This window comes from Lactuca virosa, chromosome 2 (assembly GCF_052849685.1).
Source record: "Lactuca virosa cultivar CGN04683 chromosome 2, Lactuca_virosa_CGN04683_v6, whole genome shotgun sequence".
Taxonomy (NCBI): domain Eukaryota; kingdom Viridiplantae; phylum Streptophyta; class Magnoliopsida; order Asterales; family Asteraceae; genus Lactuca; species Lactuca virosa.
The window spans coordinates 279963474-279986521 of NC_136427.1; the positions used below are offsets into that span (position 1 = coordinate 279963474).

General features: G+C 33.1%; 2 protein-coding genes across 3 annotated transcripts; both read left to right on the top strand.

Moving 5' to 3' along the window:
• The first annotated feature begins 537 nt into the window (after window positions 1-537).
• Window positions 538-4564, top strand: APO3 (APO RNA-binding protein (DUF794)). 2 transcript variants are annotated; one of them, XM_079080691.1, is made up of 3 exons: window positions 538-1025; window positions 3007-3431; window positions 3543-4564. In XM_079080691.1, the coding sequence occupies exons 2-3, from the start codon at window positions 3034-3036 to the stop codon at window positions 4357-4359; spliced, it is 1215 nt and encodes a 404-aa protein (XP_078936817.1). In that variant the 5' UTR covers window positions 538-1025; window positions 3007-3033; the 3' UTR covers window positions 4360-4564. The 2 variants fall into 2 exon arrangements, with proteins under 2 accessions (XP_078936817.1, XP_078936816.1); XM_079080690.1 differs by having other exon boundaries at window positions 538-992.
• A 3351-nt stretch (window positions 4565-7915) lies between these two features.
• Window positions 7916-14014, top strand: LOC145161195 (regulator of nonsense transcripts UPF2). Its single transcript, XM_079080692.1, has 18 exons — window positions 7916-8121; window positions 8458-8621; window positions 8763-8844; window positions 8923-9125; window positions 9199-9543; window positions 9618-9722; window positions 10066-10193; window positions 10287-10460; window positions 10541-10622; window positions 10718-10960; window positions 11071-11268; window positions 11371-11472; window positions 11557-11808; window positions 11909-12127; window positions 12212-12382; window positions 12465-12650; window positions 12738-13169; window positions 13236-14014. Exons 2-18 carry the CDS (start codon window positions 8559-8561, stop codon window positions 13740-13742), a joined length of 3492 nt encoding a protein of 1163 aa, XP_078936818.1. The 5' UTR covers window positions 7916-8121; window positions 8458-8558; the 3' UTR covers window positions 13743-14014.
• Window positions 14015-23048: the final 9034 nt, after the last annotated feature.

Below are 23048 nucleotides of genomic sequence, written 5' to 3' on the forward strand. Positions count from 1 at the left end.
TAAATACATATAAAACTCTCAATATCTTACTTGATGTATCATATTTTAGTTTAATCCAAAACAAATAAAAATTAGAAATCATGAAAGCACGAATCGAAAGTCATGAACATAAGCAACCAAGTAGTCGATATCGCGATGGACATAAGCATCAAAAGCCTCAAACACCTTATTAATGATTGTCCCACGTAAGTTGTCATGAGAAAAACCTAAAAAAATCATTTATAAGTAGTAAATGAGTTAAAAAACAAATATGATTTATTTTGCAACAAAAAAAATATTAATGACTAAATCTGTACAAAAATATTACGAACTAAATGTGTACAAAGTAAGAAATATATTACCCTATTAAGTCATTTTTACCGACTAACCTGAAATAGCCGGTCATAAAGACTGAATGTGTACAGTTTAATAAATTGAAGGGGTAAATATGGACGAAAAAAACTCATGACCACAAATTGAAAAATATATTACTAGTTATCCAAAAAAAAAAAAAAATACAAACTGGAGGACTATTTTTGCAATTTTGTCGATCATTGGTGCCCCAACAACGCATGTCCTCGGACTCCTCTGTCTCTCACTCTCTGCGTCTCGCCGGCTGCCCCCCTATTCCCGCTGCCACTCTGCTCCGACTCACCGCCTGCTACTTCCCCCAAGCGCTTGCTCCAACACCCCCTGCTCCGCCTGCGGTAGCCGCCTCTAAACTATGTTCCCGAGTCATTTGCAAGGAGGGAAGTGAAGAGAATCGGGAAGAAACGGAAAGAGAACGTTTTCCTCAGAATTCTTTTGGAATGACTCAGATAGAAGAGAAAGGAAGATACATTGTAATTTTCTATCCTAGGATTCCTCCCAAATTGAGGGGATTTGGAGAGAAAAGAATCGTTTACTAATCCAAATCTTGTACAATTACCTAATTACCATACGAACACATCACACATTCTCACATCTCCGCTGCAAAATCAACCTCCTCCAAGCCGCTCCAGCGTTCATAAGCGGTAAGCCTCTGCCTCCATTGGTCCCTACCACCGGTACTTCTTCTTTCTCTTTTGTTTCAAGCACAGTTCAAAGCTATAACATCTTTTCTTGATTATTGCCGACTCTGCATTATTTTCTTGATTATTGTCGACTCTACAATTGTATGATTGTTATGGTCATTGATAATTGCCTAGGCGCCACGATTACTAAAGCATTTCTCTAGCTTATAATTCCATCCACTAAATTGGTCAATTATTTAACCTAACCATAGTAAAGAATCACCAACCAGCATTCAGTATTTTGATAGTTTGAGCAAGCATCACTTACAATGACAGACCCTTAAGTGGGTTTCTCACTCCCTCTTTCTCTATAGTTTTTTTATAATTAGTTATTTCTGTACTGTTAATTGTGGAAATGGTTTGTTGATTTTTTGTTTGTTACTATTAGTTATTTATTGGATGTGTTGCAGAATGAAATATAATTGTTAGATGGAATTCTAATTTAAGTTAGATATAGTTTTCAAAACAGAGGAAACTATCCGTTATGTGGTATTTTTCTATATACGTTGTATGCTGATATATGAACCAAACCAGGCACAAATATATAAAAAATTCAATCCCTATGTAAGACAAGCACAAATATACAAAAGAATTGGATTCAATTCAATCCCATTTTTTATATTAGCATAATTGATATTGATAATATATTAGAAATCATGTGTTTGACTTTTTATATTTGACCTGGAAGTCAAACTATACCTAGCAAAAAGGTGCATATATGTTGTTTTTCATCCATAACAGTAAAATGAAAACAAAAAAAGTGTTAACTGCAAGAAATTGCAACATTCTTTCATTAATTTGTTTTTGCACTCTACTTTCACTTCTTTGTATTACAACATAATACTTTACAAATCTACCCTATTATAACAATATCATCCGAATCCAAAGTAATTTTTACCGTTATAGTTGGGTGGATTTTTCAAAATATAAGGTTCTAATAAGATAAAAAAAAAAATTGAAAGTACAATGTCTTAATGAGAGAAAAAAAAAATTGTAAGTACATGTTATAGAAAGTAAATGAAAGTAGGATGCTATAGTACACAAATAAATAAAAGTATGTTACTATTTCGTGCATTTAGGTAAATCTTCTAAATACACCACTGCAGTTTGCCAATCTCCACCAGATAGATATTCCATTATGAGGTACAAAAAATTTTCATCTTAATATGAACAATAAAGCTTAACAATACAATTGCTATTAACTTCTGCAATTACGTTCCCTTCTGTTTTCACAAGTTCAACCTAAAAACACTCAAACAAAAGTCAATTTAAAGCATTTAGAATACAAGAAAACGGCTTGACAATTGACAGAAGTGACCTTCTACCTGGCCTCTCTATGAAGCATTGCAGACTTCTTTAGTTTTTTCATTGCGTACACATTTCCAGTTTTCTCCCTGCATATTCTAACCTGAAAAGAACAGAAAGACCAATATACCCTTAAATGAAATCCTAATGGCAACTTATGTTTTTAACCAATAATGGCAGCATACTTATATTGTTAAGGTATAATAGCTACACACTTATCTTTTTAATCAATAATAACTACACGCTTATCTTTTTAACCAATAATAGTTGTGCACTTATCTTTGGAAACAATAAATTTACATGGGAATTAAAGAAATGATAATCCAATAACTAGTTTGGGCTTGCTGAGATGAAAGAAGAAGGAGAACAGGGTGTAAGAGGCCAGTAGAAACTGACATAAGAATTAATTAATTATTATTTAGTTATATTATGTATTACATTGTGTATATATACTAAGAATTGGTTTTAGCTTTTTTTGTCATTTCCTAAAGGGTGTTTTTGAATTATCATGCCCAGCTTTCTTGCATTATGAAATATGAATTGTTGGTTTACATTCTACATCATATGCGTGCATTTATATAGGGTTATATTCTTCAGTTTTTGGAAGCATATAAAGTTTTCTAGTAGTGTGAAGATCACATCTAATAAATCTGATAATTTCTTGTTGCAGGTATCTCATCATTAATCGAATTACTCAATGCACCGAAGATATTTATCATCATCATCATCCATTCTCTCTCATTTCAATTCTCTGAACAAACTCCAATCAAGTCCATCCCACCATTTAGGTCACTCAAGAACCCTAACAACAGCAGACACAACCCCAGATCATTCATATGCAGACATACCAAAACCTCCCAAGAGCAAGTCCGAGAGAAAACCCTACCCAACACCCATGAAAATTCTGGTTCAAAGAGCCAAACAAGAAAAAGAAGCAAGAAAGGCACAACCATGTAAATTACTGGAAGACCCCCCGGACAATGGCCTACTTGTTCCAGAACTCGTTAGTGTAGCCCATCAAGTTTATCAAGCTAGAGAATCGATATTACTCGGTTTATCAAAGCTTTTCAATGTCATTCCAGTTCTTCGATGCAGGTATAAATTAAAAAAAAAAAAAAAATCAACTTTTGTCCTATTGTCAATTTATCATCACTATTAGTCAAATACAGTACAAACTGTTCTGTTTTGTCCTGTATTGGTTTTCAGGCATTGTTTTGAGGTTCACATCGGTCAGATCGGGCATGAGATCAGGACATGTAGCGGTCCAAAAAGCGGTCTTCGAAATGCTACCCACGTGTGGCGAAAAGGAAGGGTACACGACGTAATTTATTTTCCAAAATGTTTCCATCTTTATGACCGTGTTGGGAAGCCAAGAGTTATACATAATGAAAGCCGCTCCTTTAAACAACTTCCCGCCATTGTTGAGCTCTGCATACAAGCCGGATTGAATCTTGAAAACTACCCCACAAAAAGAAGAACAAGACCCGTGTATAGCATCGAAGGTCGGATTGTAGATTTTGAGGATACCCAAGTTGATTCTAGTTTGGATCTTTCTTTGAACAGTGACATGCAACCCAAGGGCGATTTAGGGATTTGTGATTTGAATACGAGGGAAGTAAGTAGCATGGTGTTGGATTCATGGTTTGAGATGATATCAGGGGCGAAGAAGATGATGGAGAGATATAAAGTGCATACGTGTGGGTATTGTCCCGAGGTTCAGGTGGGTCCCAAGGGGCATAAAGTTAGGATGTGTAAGGCGTCAAAACATCAGTCTCGAAATGGTATGCACGCGTGGCAGGAAGCGACGGTTTTTGATCTGGTGGGACCGAACTACGTGTGGCATGTTGCTGACGTGGCGGCGGGGGGTCCACTTTGTAATGATTTGAAGAGGTTTTATGGGAAGGCTCCTGCGGTTGTTGAGATGTGTGTGCAAGCGGGGGCACGGGTCCCGGATGAGTATAGGAGTATGATGAGATTAGATGTTGTTCCTCCGTGTCGTGATGAATTGGATCTTGTTACATGATGAATTCGATTTAAACTGGTTTTACTTTGGAATAGGGAGTTGATATTTGATGTACTACTAGTTTTTATGTCAGATTAGATTGGTAGATTTATAGTTTTTTTTTTTTTTTTTTTTTTTCCTCTGGCCACTGGTCTTATGATATTTATAACCTGTGAACATATGGATGTAGATGATCAGATATCATTTTCATATTTTCTTGTGTTTATATGTTTGTATTCCTTAGCGTTGGAAATTTGGACATGATCTATGACATTTGAGTTTTGAGGTTATAAATTACAACTTATATGAAAGAAACAGTTTATTATGGTGAGGTTTTTCAATCAGGCTTTGATTTTACAATTCTGATAATACGGAGTAAAAAACGATTCTATGTAATGTCTCAAATTTGATACTCGTGATGGATATACTTGCAAGTTTTTATTTATTTATTTTTGGTTTAGCATTTATTGTCATTTTTAATATGAAAAAAATAAGAAAATAAAATATGTTCTCATTGGTATTTTGGTCGGTCTAAGCGAATGATAAGTAGAGCCGTAATTAGATGACATGATAAATGGGTACGTGACTTGTGACGAATGAAAACTAGACAAAATAGATTTGGACCAAAACCAGCATACGTTATCGTACTATAAGCATAAGTTCACTTTTGTAAATCAAACATATGAAAACTAGATCCCTATTTTATATATTTTATAATTTTAATAGGATCTAATGTGAACTAAAGTGATAAAGTGATATGACCACCGTTTTGTTGGGGTTGTAATTTGATGTTGTGTTAGTTCTCACACAATAACGGGTAAAACACACGAGACCCTCTAAAATACCAATAGAAAAGGACAACACATACCAATCTCAAACTCCAAAACTATACTATTGCTAAGGTCGTTTGGTTTTAATATACATAATAATTCGGTTTAAAGATGAGATATATCTTTGAGAAAATGTAAGAATGATCTTTGTGGCTTCACTCCGAAAAAAATTTGGACTTATATCTGTGGTCTAAAATCGGATACATTTTAGTTTTGGTCCTTCCCATACTTCAAAAAAAAAAAAAGACTATTATTCATTTTAATTTAATCTTTTTAAATTATTTATTAAATAATTAAAAATATAAAAATAACCCACAATACCTTACCGTACACCTCTTTATATATATATATATATATATATATATATATATATATATATATATATATATATATATATATGGGTGACAAATCGTGCTATCGTTTCGTGTTTCTGTCTGACACGACACGACACGACAAAGTTTTATGTAACACGAACACGACACGACACGATGTCGTGTTTTTTTTTAACTAACACGAAAACGAACGAATTAAAAAACGACGAACACGACACGACACGACAAATATAATATATACTAAATACTAGTTTATTTAATGAACACTTTATCAAATATAACACGATAAACACGAAAAACACGATAAAGAACTGCTAAATCGTGTCAATTTCGTGTCGAATTTTGAACACGAACACGACACGAACACAAATTCAAATTTCAATTTCGTCCCAATTTCGTTTCGTGTCGTGTATTTTTGTCGTGTGGTGTCATAAATTGCCACCCCTTATATATATATATATATATATATATATATATGAGAAAACTTTAACATTTTCCTATCATCCGAACTATCCTTCCACCATTGACCACCACTATCGCCACCCTTGTCCACTGCACATTGAGACCAAAAAGGTGGTTCACCACCATGTCTAGGCATGCAAATAAAAATCATAAATCTGTCTTAGCTACGTTTTCAACCAATTAAAGATTTTGTTCAAATTGAACACATATGAACAAATTCATCTTTCTCTCTCTCTCACTCTCTTTCCAATTCAACACACACATGCACAATGATGAACCGTATGAAGATTTGGGTTCAGATTCAATACACATGAACTCAAACATACTCCAAAATTGACAGACATAAACACACCCAGAAAACCTAAAAATCGACACATATGTAACATAACTTCGATTTCGTCTGTAGACCCCCAAATTTAACACAAACCCCTGAAGATCTCGTTTTGATTTCGCCTTTAGATCTTAAGATTTAACACAAAACCCTCAAGATTTTGTTTTGATTTCCTCTTCAAATATCCATATTAAATAATAATAATAATAAAAATTAAATAAAAAATAAAAATGAATTATTCAAGAGGTAGATTAATAATTTCGAGTTTGTATGGGACTAAATACAAAAAAGATTAAGGGCGTGTTTGGTACAGAGCGTTTGAGAGTTTCTAGCTTCTAGCGTTTGACAAAACGTTCCGTTTTGAACAGAAAACCTCGTTTAACACTAAAAACTTCTGACGTTTAGTTTAAACAAAATGCTCCAAATCCAAATGTTATTTCATGCAGCGTTTAATAAAACGCTACAAGCTAACTGCTACCTTCTACACGCTACAAGCTATCCGCTACCAGCTAGTTTTGCCGAACACGCCCTAAGTTTGAGAGAGATTAAAACCATAAAGAATATCCAATTTTCAATTTTAAACCAAGTATACAAATCACACTTTTTTTTTTTTTTTTTTTTTGTGTGTGTAGTAAAACCATAATTTTATTTATTTATTTTTTGTAGTGAAATCATTTTTTTTAGGTAGTGAGATCATAATTTTTTTGACAACCGATAAGTTATGGACCATTCTTGCATTTTCGTGTATATCTTTTGAAGGTTATATAGTTTGACGATGGAAAACTATGGTGCTGTTTGTTTTTCTATAAAAACCTCTTCAAACCGCATAACACTTTCCCTCTCGCAGCAGTTTGTTTTTTTGGAAGGCTTCAGACTACAAAACCTCTGCGCATGTGCTGCGTGGCGCAGCACTTGACTTGCCTCTTCTAACCTCTTCAGCTTTCATTTTTTCTAAGTGTTTTTTTAAGAACTTTTGTATAACTTTTTTTTTAAACTTTGATTTTCTTAAATTTTTATTTACGGATGTGATACAATTTATTTTTATAATTTCCACGATTTTTTTTAACTTATTTTTTTAATTTTTTTTACCGTTTTATTAATAATATTTTCAATTTCAGTTGCATCTTTTTTAACGTGTGTAATTTTTTACGAAATTTGTAGACATCGTTTGCAATACTTTCTTAATTTTTTTATTATTTTCTTTTTTAATGTTTTTTAAAATTAGTTTTTTTTTTCTAGAATAAAACTATTAGCTTCTTTTATATTTTTTTAAGTTTTTTTTTTAAAAAAAAGTTTTATATTTTTGTTTTTTTACATGTTCTTTTTATTATTATTTCAATGTTTTAATACTAGAATTATTAAATTTCGGTGTTGAGAATTATTTTCAGTTTATAAAATTAGTTTATTTAAATTTCAGTTTACTGCAGCAGTCTGCAGATGTTAAAAAACAAACATGCTTCTTATTATAGTCTGCAGCCGTTTGTTCCACCTCTTCTGCTACAGAGGATTGCTAAGATGGTCCACAGACTTCATGAATTTTCGCTTCGAAAAAACAAACTGGCACCTGTAAAAAGATTAGACATTAATTCCGAATATAAATTTTGCATTTTCGTGTACTTCGTTTCCATTACATACAACGCGTAACTTGCTCACAGAAAATCATCTTATTTTTCACCTTCGTTACCAAATAAGAACCCTAATTTCACCCTCTTAAATCTTAGCATTCTCAATGATCATCCCTAGCCTTTCTATTACAATTGCTACGACGGTGAAATAAAGGCAACGACACATCCCCAACGATAGAGGATTTCAAGGATCCCCCCAAGAGGTATGTCTTCTATATTTCTGTAATTTTAGAGTGCCGGATGGCACTTGCCTGGCAAATTAGGGTTACAGTCGTAGATTTTATCAATGGTCTTTCTGAGTTCGGTGTGTATCTGTGTTTTCACTTGTACTAATTGAATTATTTTTATCGCCAATTATGCAACACACTCCTTTTTCGTTATAGAAGCATGGTATAGTGAACGAGCCAGTACACTATAGCTGTATGTGGTTCAGTTTCTTAATGCTGCTATCAGTTTATTAATTTGTGCATAAATATAAACAAATAATGAAAGATGGAAGTGAATTTGTATACTGAGATTTAGTTGAGCTTTTCATGTAGGTATTTGTGGAGTTGAAGGATCTTGGCGATAAAATTGCATCAGAACAACTGGTAGCTCAAACTCTGATCTTTATTGGAAGAGTTGTTGCTGTTTCACTGTTATGGAACACCCTGATGATGATTCCCATGGAGTTGGTGAAAACCAGAGTAAGCAAGATGATAAGGTAATAAGATTCTGGTGTATGAAATGTATGAGTTTTTTATAACAAAAAGATGTGATGAAAGTGGTCATGTTGTTCTACGTTTTTAATGAGTATTGAAGTCAATTATGTCCACAGATCAACTCTGTTTATTTCTTGTTGCAGGTATCACGTCGTGAAGAATTAAAGAAATCCTTAGTAGCAAAATTGGCTCTTCGTCAGAGTAATTTGAATCCTGAAAGACCTGGTTAGTAGTCTTTCAAACTCCTTTTTTAAGCTTCTGTGAATTATTTATTGAAATTCTTTTTAACTTTTTTTTCACCAGACTCCAGTGCCTTGCGAACATTGGACTCTAGCATCAAACGTAACACAGCAGTTATCAAAAAACTTAAACAAATCAATGAAGAGCAGCGTGAAAGTCTTATGGATGAATTAAAAAATGTCAACTTAAGCAAATTTGTGAGTGAAGCAGTGGCTGCAATCTGTGATGCCAAGTTAAAAAGTTCAGACATACAGGCTGCAGTTCAGGTAACTACCTTTTTCAGATGCTTCATCACACATTTCAATTTGAGTTTTATTTATTTATTTTCCTGTAAATCAGGTCTGTTCATTGCTTCATCAAAGATACAAAGATTTTTCTCCAACTTTGGTCCAAGGCCTTATGAAAACATTCTTTCCTGGGAAATCTTTAGAGGATGTAGATGCGGACAGAAACTTGAAGGCCTTGAAAAAGCGAAGTGCTTTAAAACTTCTACTTGAACTGTTTTTTGATGGAGTTATAGAAGATACTGGAATTTTTATAACCATCATTAAGGATCTTGCGAGTTTAGAACATCTAAAAGATAGAGACACAGCTCATACAAATCTGTCTCTTCTTGCTAGTTTTGCTAGACAGGCAAGGTACTTCATAGGACTTTCACATGCTGGAGAAGAACTTGTTGAAGAGGTGCATTTTGGTTCCAATATTGATTATGGATATTTTCAATATGGTTTAATAATATGATTTAATGTTGATTGCAGTTTTTTAAGGGGCTTAATATCACTTCAGACCAGAAGAAGGTGTTTAAAAAGGCGTTTCATACGTATCATGATGCTGCAGTTGAACTACTTCGGTCTGAACACACTGTAAGTATTGGGAATCATTTAATACCTAACTGTTGTTTTTCTGGATTCTGTTTGTAGGTTAAATGCAAGAAATAGCAACATAGAATTCTACTTTCATTTCTCTCTATTACAGCATTGTACTTTTTCATCCAAATACAAAACAATTATAACTGCTATAGATTGGTAGATTTTCCAAATTACAATGTCCTAAAAAGAAAAAAAAAAGTAATTGAAAGTGCAATGCTATAATCGGGTAAGTTTTTTCAAAGTACAATGCCTTAATAATGAAAAATTTAAAGTATAGTGGTATTTATCCTTCTGTACATATGCACAGTTATTTAATTAAATTGTTCTTAAATTGAAGTCACTTCGACAACTGGAGCATGAGAATGCAAAGATTTTAAATGCCAAAGGGGAGCTGAGTGAGGAAAATGCTTCATCGTATGAAAAATTACGCAAATCTTACGACCAACTTTATCGAGGTGTTTCTGCGTAAGTAAAAAAGTAAAATATTTACTTAATTTTTTTATATCTTTTTTTTTACATATACATATTTAATTTTGTTCAAATTTTTGGGGAGATTAGGTTAGCAGAAGCACTTGATATGCAACCACCTGTGATGCCAGAGGATGGTCACACAAGGCTCACAACAGGTGATGATGTCTCATCTCCTGGTACTGGAAAAGAGGCTTCTGTTGCTGAAGCCTTGTGGGATGATGAAGACACAAAAAGTTTTTATGAATGTTTACCTGATCTCAGGTATGCAAGTTTTATTATATTTCATTTTAAAACCATAAAGTGTAAGAATGAGAAAAAAACACAAATTTTCTTGTTTTTAGGGCATTTGTTCCTGCTGTATTATTGGGTGAAGCGGAGCAGAAAGGGAATGATCAGTCATCAAAAGCATCAGATCAACCGAGTGTAAGCTCTTTTAACAAAAAAGTTTTTAGTTTTCAGTTGAAATAAAAAAATAGTAACAAAGTTTTCAATTGACATGAAATAAATATATTATGCAGGACTCAACAACACCTGAGTCTGATCAAGGTCAGATTGCTGCCCAAGACACTGCAGAGACATCTGTAAGTGAGAAAAAGAAAGACGATGACGAAAAAGATAAAGGAAAAGAAAAAGAAAAAGATGGTGAAATAAAAGCTGAAATTGAAAAAGAGAAGCTTCGAGGTCCTGAAGGAACCAACTTAGACGGCTTAATACAGAGGCTTCCTGGCTGTGTGAGCCGTGACTTAATTGACCAATTGACTGTAAGTCCTCTTCCCTCCCTAACATAAATTTTCCTTTCAGACTCTCTCTACTTCCATTCTTTAAACTGTTTTTTTATTATAATTACTTTTTTTTTAAAAAAAAAAATCAGGTGGAATTTTGTTATTTAAATTCAAAAGCTTCCCGCAAAAAACTCGTACGCGCTTTGTTCAACGTGCCCAGAACATCTCTGGAACTGCTACCCTACTATTCGCGAATGGTTGCCACACTGTCAACTTGTATGAAGGATGTCCCTTCTATGCTCTTGCTGTATTTGGAAGAAGAATTCAACTCTCTGATAAATAAAAAGGTTTTACTTTTCTTTTCTTCTTCTTAATGCACTTATGATAATAGCATATCTTTTTCAACTATACAAATCGCTTATCCTCATCGTTTAATAAATACACAACAGGATCAAATGAACATCGAGACAAAGATCAGGAACATTCGATTTATCGGCGAGCTTTGTAAATTCAAAATTGCACCAGCTGGGCTTGTTTTCAGCTGCCTAAAGGTAAAATCTGTAAAAGAAAGAAAAAGGAAGTGAAATGGTATAACAAACAAGTCAATGAAAGTAGGTTGCTGTTTCTTTGAACAGGCATGTTTGGACGATTTTACCCATCACAACATAGATGTTGCCTGCAATCTTCTGGAGACATGTGGCAGATATCTTTATCGTTACCCTGATACTAATGTACGCATGGCAAACATGTTGGAGATTCTAATGCGTCTAAAAAATGTGAAAAATCTGGATCCTCGTCATAGTACTCTTGTTGAGAATGCTTATTATTTATGCAAACCACCTGAACGCTCTGCAAGAGTCTCCAAAATCCGCCCCCCTTTACATCAGGTAAGGTTATCACTTATCTATGTTTTTTTACTATAATATTACATTATTACTGTTTGTTTTGTTTCAATACCCACGTGATATAATTATATAACTTTTGCAGTATATCAGAAAGCTACTGTTTACAGACCTTGACAAGTCTTCAATTGAAGATGTATTGAGACAACTCCGGAAGTTACCATGGAGTGAATGCGAACCCTATCTGTTAAAATGTTTCTTGAAGGTTCATAAAGGAAAATACGGTCAAATTCACCTGATTGCCTCACTAACTGCTGGATTGAGTCGCTACCATGATGAGTTTGCAGTTGCTGTAGTCGATGAGGTTTGTTTATTTTTATTTCTAAATTTGTGTTTGCTTTTGATTACTTGTTTTTGTGTTCTGAGTAATTGGGGTTTTAATTTCCAGGTTTTAGAGGAAATAAGGTTGGGATTGGAGATAAACGAATATGGAATGCAGCAAAGACGAATTGCTCATATGCGATTCTTAGGCGAGCTATACAATTATGAACATGTGGATTCTTCAGTTGTTTTTGATACATTGTATCTCATTCTCATTTTTGGTCATGGAACAGAAGAGGTACAAATCTTTTTTAATATATAATTAACTGATTGTTTTTAATTTAATTTCATGTCCTGTCCTGTTGTGTGTTGTGTTGTAGCAAGATGTGCTTGATCCACCTGAAGACTGTTTTCGCATTAGGATGATCATCACACTTCTGGAGACCTGTGGGCATTACTTTGGTCGAGGTTCATCAAAGAGAAAACTGGATCGATTTCTCATTCATTTTCAACGTTACATACTCTGCAAAGGCCCACTTCCTCTAGATATCGAATTTGACTTGCAGGTTGGTTGGTTGTTTGGTTTTTTAATTAAACTCACTTTTTTTTTTTTTTCTTATTTTATTAATAATTGAAGAGGAATGTACGTGTAGGATTTGTTTGGTGATTTACGTCCGAACATGACTCGTTATTCCACCATTGAAGAAGCTGATGCTGCTCTGGTTCAGCTGGAGGAACATGAACGGTCAGGTGAGAAGCACCACACAGAGCAGGAAAAGCCAAGAAGCATGTCGGGCAGCTCCTCTTCGGTCAACGGTCAGGTTGTTGTTGCAAATGGTATGGAAGAAGAAAACGGTGGGACCCATCATGAACTGGAATCCGACAGTGCATCTCAGGGCAGCACCATGGATCCAGACGGGAACGATGACGAGGAAGAGCTCGATGACGATGCATGTGACAGCGAGGATGATTACGCTGGCCCTGCTTCTGATGAGGATGACGAAATCCATGTCAGACAGAAAGTCATGTTGGTTGACCCTGAGGAAGAAGCCGAATTTGATCGAGAATTTAGAGCTCTAATGCAGGCATAAACCCTGAACCTTAAATCCTGTTTATTCAAACATTGACATGACATGTTATGTTATATACAGGAAAGCTTGGATTCACGGAAGCTGGAGTTGCGGGCCCGGCCGACACTGAACATGATGATACCGATGAATGTGTTTGAGGGGCAGGGGCAGGGGCATGGGAGTGGAAGGGTGAGTGAGGGTGAAAGTGGCGATGAAGGAACAGAGTATGAAGAGGGTGGTGGGCGAAAGGAGGTGCAGGTGAAAGTGCTGGTGAAACGTGGGAGCAAACAACAAACGAGGCAGATGTTGATACCGAGTGACTGTTCTCTGGTTCAGAGCACTAAACAGAAGGAAGCAGCAGAGTTGGAAGAGAAACAAGACATCAAGAGGTTGGTTTTGGAGTATAATGATAGGGAAGAGGAGGAGCTTAATGCCTTGGGGAATCTTCCAGTTGGATGGAGTCAGAGTGGCGGGGGGAGAGTGGTCTACAGAGGCCACTCTTGGGAAGGTCATGGCGGGCGGTCTGGCTCCCGTCATAGGTACCCCCATCATACTGGCGGGGGATACTATTATAGCAGAAGAAAGTGAAAGTGAGTCGGTATTTTTTCTTGTGGGGTGTATTGTGTATATTTTGTCAATATTTTACCCTCTTCATTTTTATTATGACTAGAGATGGGCGATGGGTAAAAGTAAAAAAAGTCCAAAACTCAAACTGATTATGAAAAGACCGGTCTTGGTACTAAGCATCGGGATGCTATTATCGTATTTTGTTTAGTTTTAACTTTTAACAGATGAGATCATAAGGATACATGTACTTGGTTTGTTCTCTTCATATTATATTATTATGTGTTCATAGTTGATGGATGGATGTTAACCGATGCAAAAATGTTAATTGGTTTTTTTTCCCTCCATATCTTCTTGAACTTTTTCATGAAAAAGCTTAAAATACAAAAAGCTCATTGTATATCTCACAATAAAAAAAAACTTTTTCATTTGTTTTTTATTAGTAGTTTTTAAATGGGGTCCTGTTAATCCGCCCCCCTATGAAACCTATATCACGCGCTTTTCTTTTTTGCTTTTAAATCAATCGTCCCTTTTATTTTAATTTTTTTCTTTTACATACAAAATCTATATTTTACATTTATGGTCATTTTACTTTTGGAGTTTTTCAATTTATTTATAATTATTAACAATATTTTCATTATTCTTTTATAACGCATTTAAGTATTTTAATTTTTGATACCAAACAATAACTTAAATTTTATATAGCCCTATTAATTTAAAAGAATAACATATCATTTCATATAACTTTTACAAAATTCAAAAAATAATTCATCACTTATTTTACAACTTTCAATTTCAAAGAATAAAACATCACTTCGTTTTTGGATTTTTACAAATTTCAAAAAATAATTCATCACTTATTTTACAACTTTCAATTTCAAAGAATAAAACATCACTTCGTTTTTGGACTTTTACAAATTTCAAAAAATAATTCATCATTTTTTTACAACTTGTAATTTTGAAAGAATAACATATCACTTCATCTATAGCTAGAAGGAGAGTACCCGATGCCTCCTATTACACCACAATGGATTCATTGCAAACGTCCATGTGCAGCTGAATGGGTCACCCCGTATATCGAACGGCTAAATATGTATAATCATTATTATCATGCTAGTTTTAATGGCTAAATATGTATAATCATTATTATCGTTCTAGTTTTAACGTCTAAATATGTATAATAATTATTATCGTTCTAGTTTTAATGGTTAAATATGTATAATAATAATTATTTTTTTAGTTTTATTGTTTGACAATTTAATTGCAACGTTGATTAATTATTTATAATTGTTTTTTATTTATAATAATATTTATTAAAAAATATACTTATATAATTATATATTTAAAAAAGATCAAATGGAATTGGAAACTAAAGTTGATGTGGTGGAATTGGAATTTAACCCAAGTTCATGGGTGGAATTTAACCCATTCGATAAAATAAGGGGATAATAAAGGAATTGGGTTAAGTTGATGGACCATATATATATATATATATATATATATATATATATATATATATATATATATATATATATATATATATATATATATATTAAAAAACGTCAAATCTCATAGGGGAGTGGATAAAAAAAGGGAGAGGGGGGGAGGGGGGGCTGATTACCTGTCCCCTTTTAAATGTTGTATAGTTTAATTGGTTAAAATTCTACAAGTCAAAAACAGAAAATGAAAAAGCTTTTGGTTAGACCTAGGCTTGCACAAAAAAACCGGTTTAGGATCCGAACCGGTCACTGAACCGGTTTACACCGGTTCACTATGAACCGGTCCATCAGGAACCGAACCGATTCAAGAACTGAACTGTCGGTTTGCACCCATTCGAGATTTTAGACATTGAAACCGGTTTAGAACCGGTTTAATAACCGTGAACCGGTAGTCAAACCGATCGAACCGGTTTAGAACCGGTGTAACCGGTTTAGATAGGTTCGAGTTTTTCTAAGACGGAACCGGTTTGAACCGAACCGGTTTGAAAATTGGGGAAAACTGCAATTAAGTCCTTACATATTGGCCTCATAATCAATTTAGGGAGTGTTTGACAAAAAAACTTATTGCTTATTAGCTTATAACTTATTAGCTTATTAGCTTATAATCTAATAAGTAAGTGTGAGATAACTTATGAAAAAATGACTTATTAGAGGTTCTCCACCGGAATAAGTTATTTTTCATCCAAACACTTTTTTAACTTATAGTGGTGTGGAACCACTAATAAGCTAATAACTTGTTTTAATAAGCTTAGCCAAACACCCTATAGTCCTTATATCATTTTTTTTATTCAATTAAGTCCTAAAAACCGGTAATCGTATTCAATTTAACCATTTTACCCGACCAACAGGTCATCCAACTTTCAAAAATTATATTTTTTGCCAAGATTTTAAAATTTATTACAAATTTGGTCTAAAATTTAGACTTTTGGCCCAAATATTAAATTTTCTTACAAATTTAGTCTAAATTTCACCATTTTGGCCCAAATTTTAGAATTTTGTTATGAATTCAACCCAACTTTAGTTGTTTTTACAACTTTTTTTCTCAAAATTTTGTTTCAAATATGTTTTTTCTTTATAAAATCATATTTATACAAAAAAAAACATATTTTCACATAAAAATCTTATATTTTCTATATAAAAACTTTTTAATTTTTTTTGTATACGAAATACCTATTTATAAAAATAAGTATTTATTATGTACATAAATATATACAAATTCGTTTTAAAAAAAAAATATATACAGACATGTATTTTACAAAAAAAAATGTATACAAACACCTCTATTATTATATATACATTTGTATACAAACACATATTTATAAAAAAATATATTATACAAACATATATTATATAAAAAATTATTCAAACACGGTTTTATAAAAGAAATGTATACAAACACCATAGCTTTCTTTCCCCATAACGACCCACAACCATCACAAAACACCATCTTCAACCACTCATCTTCCCTTTCACCACCATCTCTCATTGCTTTTTTCTTTCCTATGAAATACCTTGCAACCAACATTACTCATCCCTATGATTATCTTCACCTACTCTACTACGCCTTAAAAACCACCAAACGTCGTCTCCGACCACCAATCACTACGTCACTGCTTACCAACATTACCCATCCATGTGGTTAAGCAGATCATGGTATTGGCCGGTGGTTGGCGATGTGAAAATATGTTTTTATGTGAAAATTAGGTACCTACAACTAGTGTACTATTATACTACACTCTTTTTAACAACAATATATCAAAAAGTAAGCACTAAACGTTTTTTTTTCTCAATGGACGAACAAATTGCAAAAAAAGCATGTGTTTGATGTACTCGAAATTTTGTTCATAATTTTTTTGGTCTACGATACTGGATTTTTTTCTAGAACTTGAATGTATTTTTTAAAATTACACCCTTATAATTATATATAAGTTTTAAACTATACCTTTTATTTCTAAAATTAAATTTTAAGTTATATCGTCTTTATTTAATGTAACTTTTTGTATTTTAATTATATAATTTATTTAATTAATATATTTTCTATGATTTAAAAAAGTTTTTGTATAGAAAATGTAATATTTTTTATGTGAAAGTTTGTATAAATATGATTTTGTAAAATTAAAACATATTCGAAACAAAATTTTGAGAAAAAAAGTTGTAAAAACAATTAAAATTAGGATGAATTCATAACAAAATTCTAAAATTTGGGTCAAAAGGGTAAAATTTAGACCAAATTTGTAATAAAATTTAATATTTGGGCCAAAAGTATAAATTTTGGACTAAATTTGTAATAAAATTTGAAATCTTGGCCAAAAATGTAATTTTTAAAAGTTGGATGATCTGTTAACCAGATAAATTGGTTAAATTGAATACGATTACCGGTTTTTGAGACTTAACTAAATAAAAAAAAAGATACAATGACTAAATCGATTATAAGGTCAATATGTAAGGACTTTATTGTAGTTTTCCCTAAAAACTATTACAATAGCTTTTTTGTTTTATTTTTCAAAAGCTTTTATGTTTGAAAAAACTATTATTATGTATGTTCTAGAGCATATGTAATAGAGAAGCCTTTTCTTTTTGTTTTTCGTTAGTAGTTTTTATATGTTGATTACTTTTAATTTGTTAAAAATTTATGGGTCCCATACGAATTGGTTAGAGCTTCTTGAATAACAAGCTTAGTGAAAAATCTTTGAATTAAAAAATCTTTCACTATCGGTTTTTATTTTTCAAAAGCTCTTCCCAATTTGTACATATGAGCTATCCATCACCCAACAAGGACATTTATCATTTATGATATCTTAACTATATACGTCATTGTGAGTCTAGTACGTCTGTTCTTTGTAATTTGAATCTTAGAGCATATATGGTTCTTTTTTAATCTTATTATTATTAACTGTTTTTTATTCACCACTTATTATCATTAACACAGAATTACTTGATAGACATTTACAGGTAAAAAAAACTTATAATTTTATTTTTAGAAACTTTGCAATTTATAGTAGAAATTGATGAAATTATTACATGTATCAGTCTATTCGTGTGACAGAAAATATTACACAAAAGGTTGAAAGACAGTTGTCAAAAACACAGAAGGAATATCTTTTACGCCAGCATGTATGTTTTTGGATTTTATTTTTATGTTTGTTTTTTTTTAATATAAACTTTTTCTTGATTGTAAATCAGATGAAGGCTATTAAAGAAGAGCTTGGAGATAATGATGATGAAGATGATGACGTCGCTGCCCTTGAATGAAAGATGCAAGATGATGGAATGCCTCCAAATATTTGGAAACATGCACAAACGGTATTAAGGTGTAGCTGATTTTTGCAATTTTGGTCCCAAAATGTTTTCTTTTGCAATTTCGGTCCTTATTTATGGTTCTTGAAACGTTTTTTGTCTCTATTCTTCCAAGTAAAATGAATATTTTAGGTCATTGGTTATAGTGATTTTTGCAATATTTTTTCCCCAAAAATATAGTCATGTTACTTGGAATAGGAACCAAAAACATGACAAAAACCTCAAATTAGGACCAAAATTGAAAAAAAAAAAAATTTACTCAGGGACCAAAAATGTAAATTCCTCTTTCAATTATGATTGTGTCTTACCTCATTCATTATGGGATATTGTTTATTGTTGTTGTTTCTTTAAAATCTTGACAAATAAATATGAATTTTTTATTTTAACACTTATATAAAATGTTATATCAGGAGATTGAAAAAAATGCAACCTCAGCAACCAGGGTATAACAGCTCACATGTTTAACCTTGATTGCTGATTTGCCATGGCAGACAACAAGTGAAGAAGTTGAGTTGGACCTAAAAGCTGCAAAAGAAAGGCTTGATGGTGACCACTATAGCTTAGTCAAAGTCAAACAAAGGATTATTGAATATCTAGCAGTTTGCAAGGTTGGAAAAACATTTCATTTGAAATGATGGAATCATGGAAGAAATGGAGTTGTTCATTCCATTCCATTGCCATGTTGTGATGAATTTCTTGAATTGCAGCTGAAACCATATGCAAAAAGCCCGATATTATGCTTTGTGGGCCCACCAGGTGTCGGGAAAACATCATTGACATCATCAATTGTTGCTGCTCTTGGGAGGAAGTTCATAAGAATATCTCTTGGTGGTGTAAAAGATGATGTTGACATTAGAGGCCATAGAAGGACATACATTGGAAGCATGTCAGGTCACCTCATTGATGAATTAAAGGTGAATTTTTTCAATTTTTTTTAAACAAAAATAGGTTTGAAAATTTTACTTTTATGAGCTATATAACATTTCAGGTCAAATTAATGTAATATGTTTTGATTAATATTATACTATGTTCTACCATTTGGTACAGTTTGAAATAAGGAAAAAAACAAACAAACAAACACAGCGCCAAAGGCGCATATAATTCCCCTCTAGTTATCATTAAAGCATAGAGAGGTTAACTATTGGAGATGTCATTTAATTAAAGGTTTAAGTGAGTGAAATGATAAAGTAAAAATAATTTTAAAACATTATATAGATTTATCATTAGAGATGCTCTTATATTTATATGTTTATAATGTGGTCGGATAAATGACTTTAAGATCATGCTAGATCAGACCATTTTATAACACTTTGAAAGCTTTTTAGGGTTATTTAAGTATTTGTTTGTAATTTTATATTTTTAAATCAAAGTGATGTTTGTAATTGTATTATAAAATGTGTATATTGAAATGATATATATATATATATATATATATATATATATATATATATATATATATATATATATATATATTCTTCTAATTTTTTGTTAATTGTATGGTTTAAGAGGCATTAGAGCATGTGGTACGGGCCCGTTATAGGGGTGTTATGCCCGCCACGTCACCCAAAACGCCGATATAACACCAACTATACCACCCCCTTTCTCGTTAAGGGGGTTCTAGTCATAACGAGTTAACGACGACGAGATGAAACAACAACTTTGAATGGCTACTTGTTTTTTGACCGTTGGGTTTGAAGAAATATAAAAAATATATTTTTTTAACCTATAAATACATAATATCTACCCCTTTCAATTCACACAATTCCCCTCATTCTCTATACCTCTACAATTTCAAAACTTTTCAAAAAAAGTTGTGGATCCTTTTGACTCGTCCGACGATGACAGTGACAATATATTCATCAATATGATGTACCAGTATTGCACCAACGAGTTACTACAACTTGAACCAACCCCTCCACTAACAAGACGTGCGATGTTAAATAGAAATCGCAGGGAAGGACACCAACGTCTCAATCACGATTACTTTGCAGATAATTATGTATACGAGTCAAAAGAGTTCAAAACAAGATTTTGTTTGAGCAAGAATGTGTTCATACGGATCACCATCACCTTGGAAAACCGATATCGTTTCTTTAATTTCAATACATATTTACTATATCTTTATACAAAATAAATACAATTTTACTACATTTTTAATACAAATTTACTATATTTTTAATACATATTTAATATATGTTTAGGTATAATTTTTTTTTTAAAATTGAGATATGATGGTAGAGGTAGGTGAGGATTCACAATATTGCAGAAATGTGTTGCAGCCATTCGTTTGATGGCTATGGGTGAGTCATCTGATGCCATGGACGATTATATGCGAATGTCCAAAAGAACTGCGAGGGAAAGCGTGTATAGATTGTCAAAAGGTGTTGTTGAAACATTCAGAGACGTATATTTGCGGAAACCTTCGTTGCATGATATACAAAAACTTTATGCGACACATGAAGAAGGACATGGGTTTCCCCGAATGCTTGGAAGCATTTTTTTTGAACGGCGAGATTTTTATTAAAAACTAGCTAGAAGCTAGAAAAAGAGACATTACAACATCTTACAAGCACTAACAGGGTTATGAAGCCAATTAGTCCATCCTATCTTAGCTTTACTACATCTATTAGATATCCAAAAAAAACACCTCTGAACCACCTCATCAAAAATTAAAGATTTCCTTGGCATCACCGATCCAAAAATACTAGCATTATGAAAATTCCATAAGCACCAAAAAGTAGTAATAACTACCGCTTCAAAAGCTTTTCTTTGACCACCTCTCAAACCCATGAACTGAGACCAAGACAGAATGGAATCAATGGATAATTGGAGTGGAATCTGGACATCCCACCATACAGCAAGACGAATCCAAATATCTCTCATTTGGTTACAATTTGCAAATAAATGATCAATCGACTCTACTGAACCGGAACAAATAGGGCACATGATTGAGTTAATCATAATTCCCCGATGAGATAAATTCTCTCTAGTGGGGATACTCCGCAACCGCAACCTCCAAATAAAAATATTTAACTTGATAGGAACCCAGTTATTCCAACTAGTCTCACCGCCACCCGTAATCAACAAAGTGTTATCGATAAGATGTCTAGCAGACGAAACTGAAAAAGAATCTGAAACGTCAATAGACCATCCCAGCCGATCAGGATAAGAATGAAGCTGAAGATCTTGCACCAAAGCGCTAAACGCATCCCACTGGGTCTGCTCAATGCCGCCTCTAGGAACTCGTCTGAGAAGCATTGATTGCACACACTGGAAATGGAAAAATTATCTGGTAGCATGGAAAGGGCAGTATGCAAGTGGTCATCATAGATGGTCTTCGTTGGTTTTAAAGGCTGTTGTCTCCCAATATTTATGGATTTGACATGCATTTTTCGGGGTTGCGGGTTCCAACAACCAGGGGCGGATTTAGGGGGGTCACCGGTGACACCGACAACCCCTGACTTTTCCGGCCGCGGTGGAAAATTTTTGAAATTTTTTAAAATTTTTATTTTTTCTATTATCGTGCAACCCCTAACTTTCCCGTGCAACCCCTACTGTGAAATCTTGCGTCCGCCCCTGCCAACAACGACGTCAACGTTCTTGATCAGTCGTCAATATTCAATGATCTTTTGTCAGGAAAGGCACCAGATGCTCATTCACAGTGAATGGAAATGCTCATTCACAGTGAATGGAAATGAATACAAGTTTGGGCATTACCCTACAGATGAAATATATTCTCCGTATTCCACATTCGTGAAGACATTCAGACACCCGATTGAAGAAAGAGATACATTATTCAAGAGAAGACAAGAAGGAGCACGTGAGGATATGGAATGTGCTTTTGGAGTTCTAAAGTCGAAGTGACACATAGTTGAACATGCAGCACGACCATTGGACTTAGAAACTCTACGATATATTATGTATGCGTGTATCATAATGCATAACATGATAATATAAGATAAAGAACATAATATTGCACACTATATCCCAATGAAGCCCAGACACATCAATTTCAACAAGGAAGAACAAAATATTTGCATAGAGTTGTTGACATTCAGGACGCAAATAAACACATACAACTTCGATAAGACTCGGCGAATTATATCTTCGACGGTGACGATGATGAATATCGTTGTTTTTAGAAAAATAAATTATGTATTTTTTTGTCTTGTAATGTTTTTTTAGTTTGGATGTTATGTCTCATTTACATGCTATGTTTATTTTAGTTTATAAATATTATGTTTTATAAAAATATATTTTAGTTAATAAAAAAAAGAAACTCGAAAAAAAATACAAAAAAAAAATATGACATGGAAATTAATGGGTGCTATAAAATGCTATTAACATGATACTATTTCTTTAATTGGTATTATAATACCATAGATGTTGCACGTAAGATGACACAAAAATGATATTATAATATGTTGCCTATCTTAATAGTTAATAAAAAAGACATTTTTTTTTAAACTGGGCGGGTCATTTCTTGGACTAGGTTTTAACTTTTAACAAGTCGGATTCGAACCCATTTTGAGTT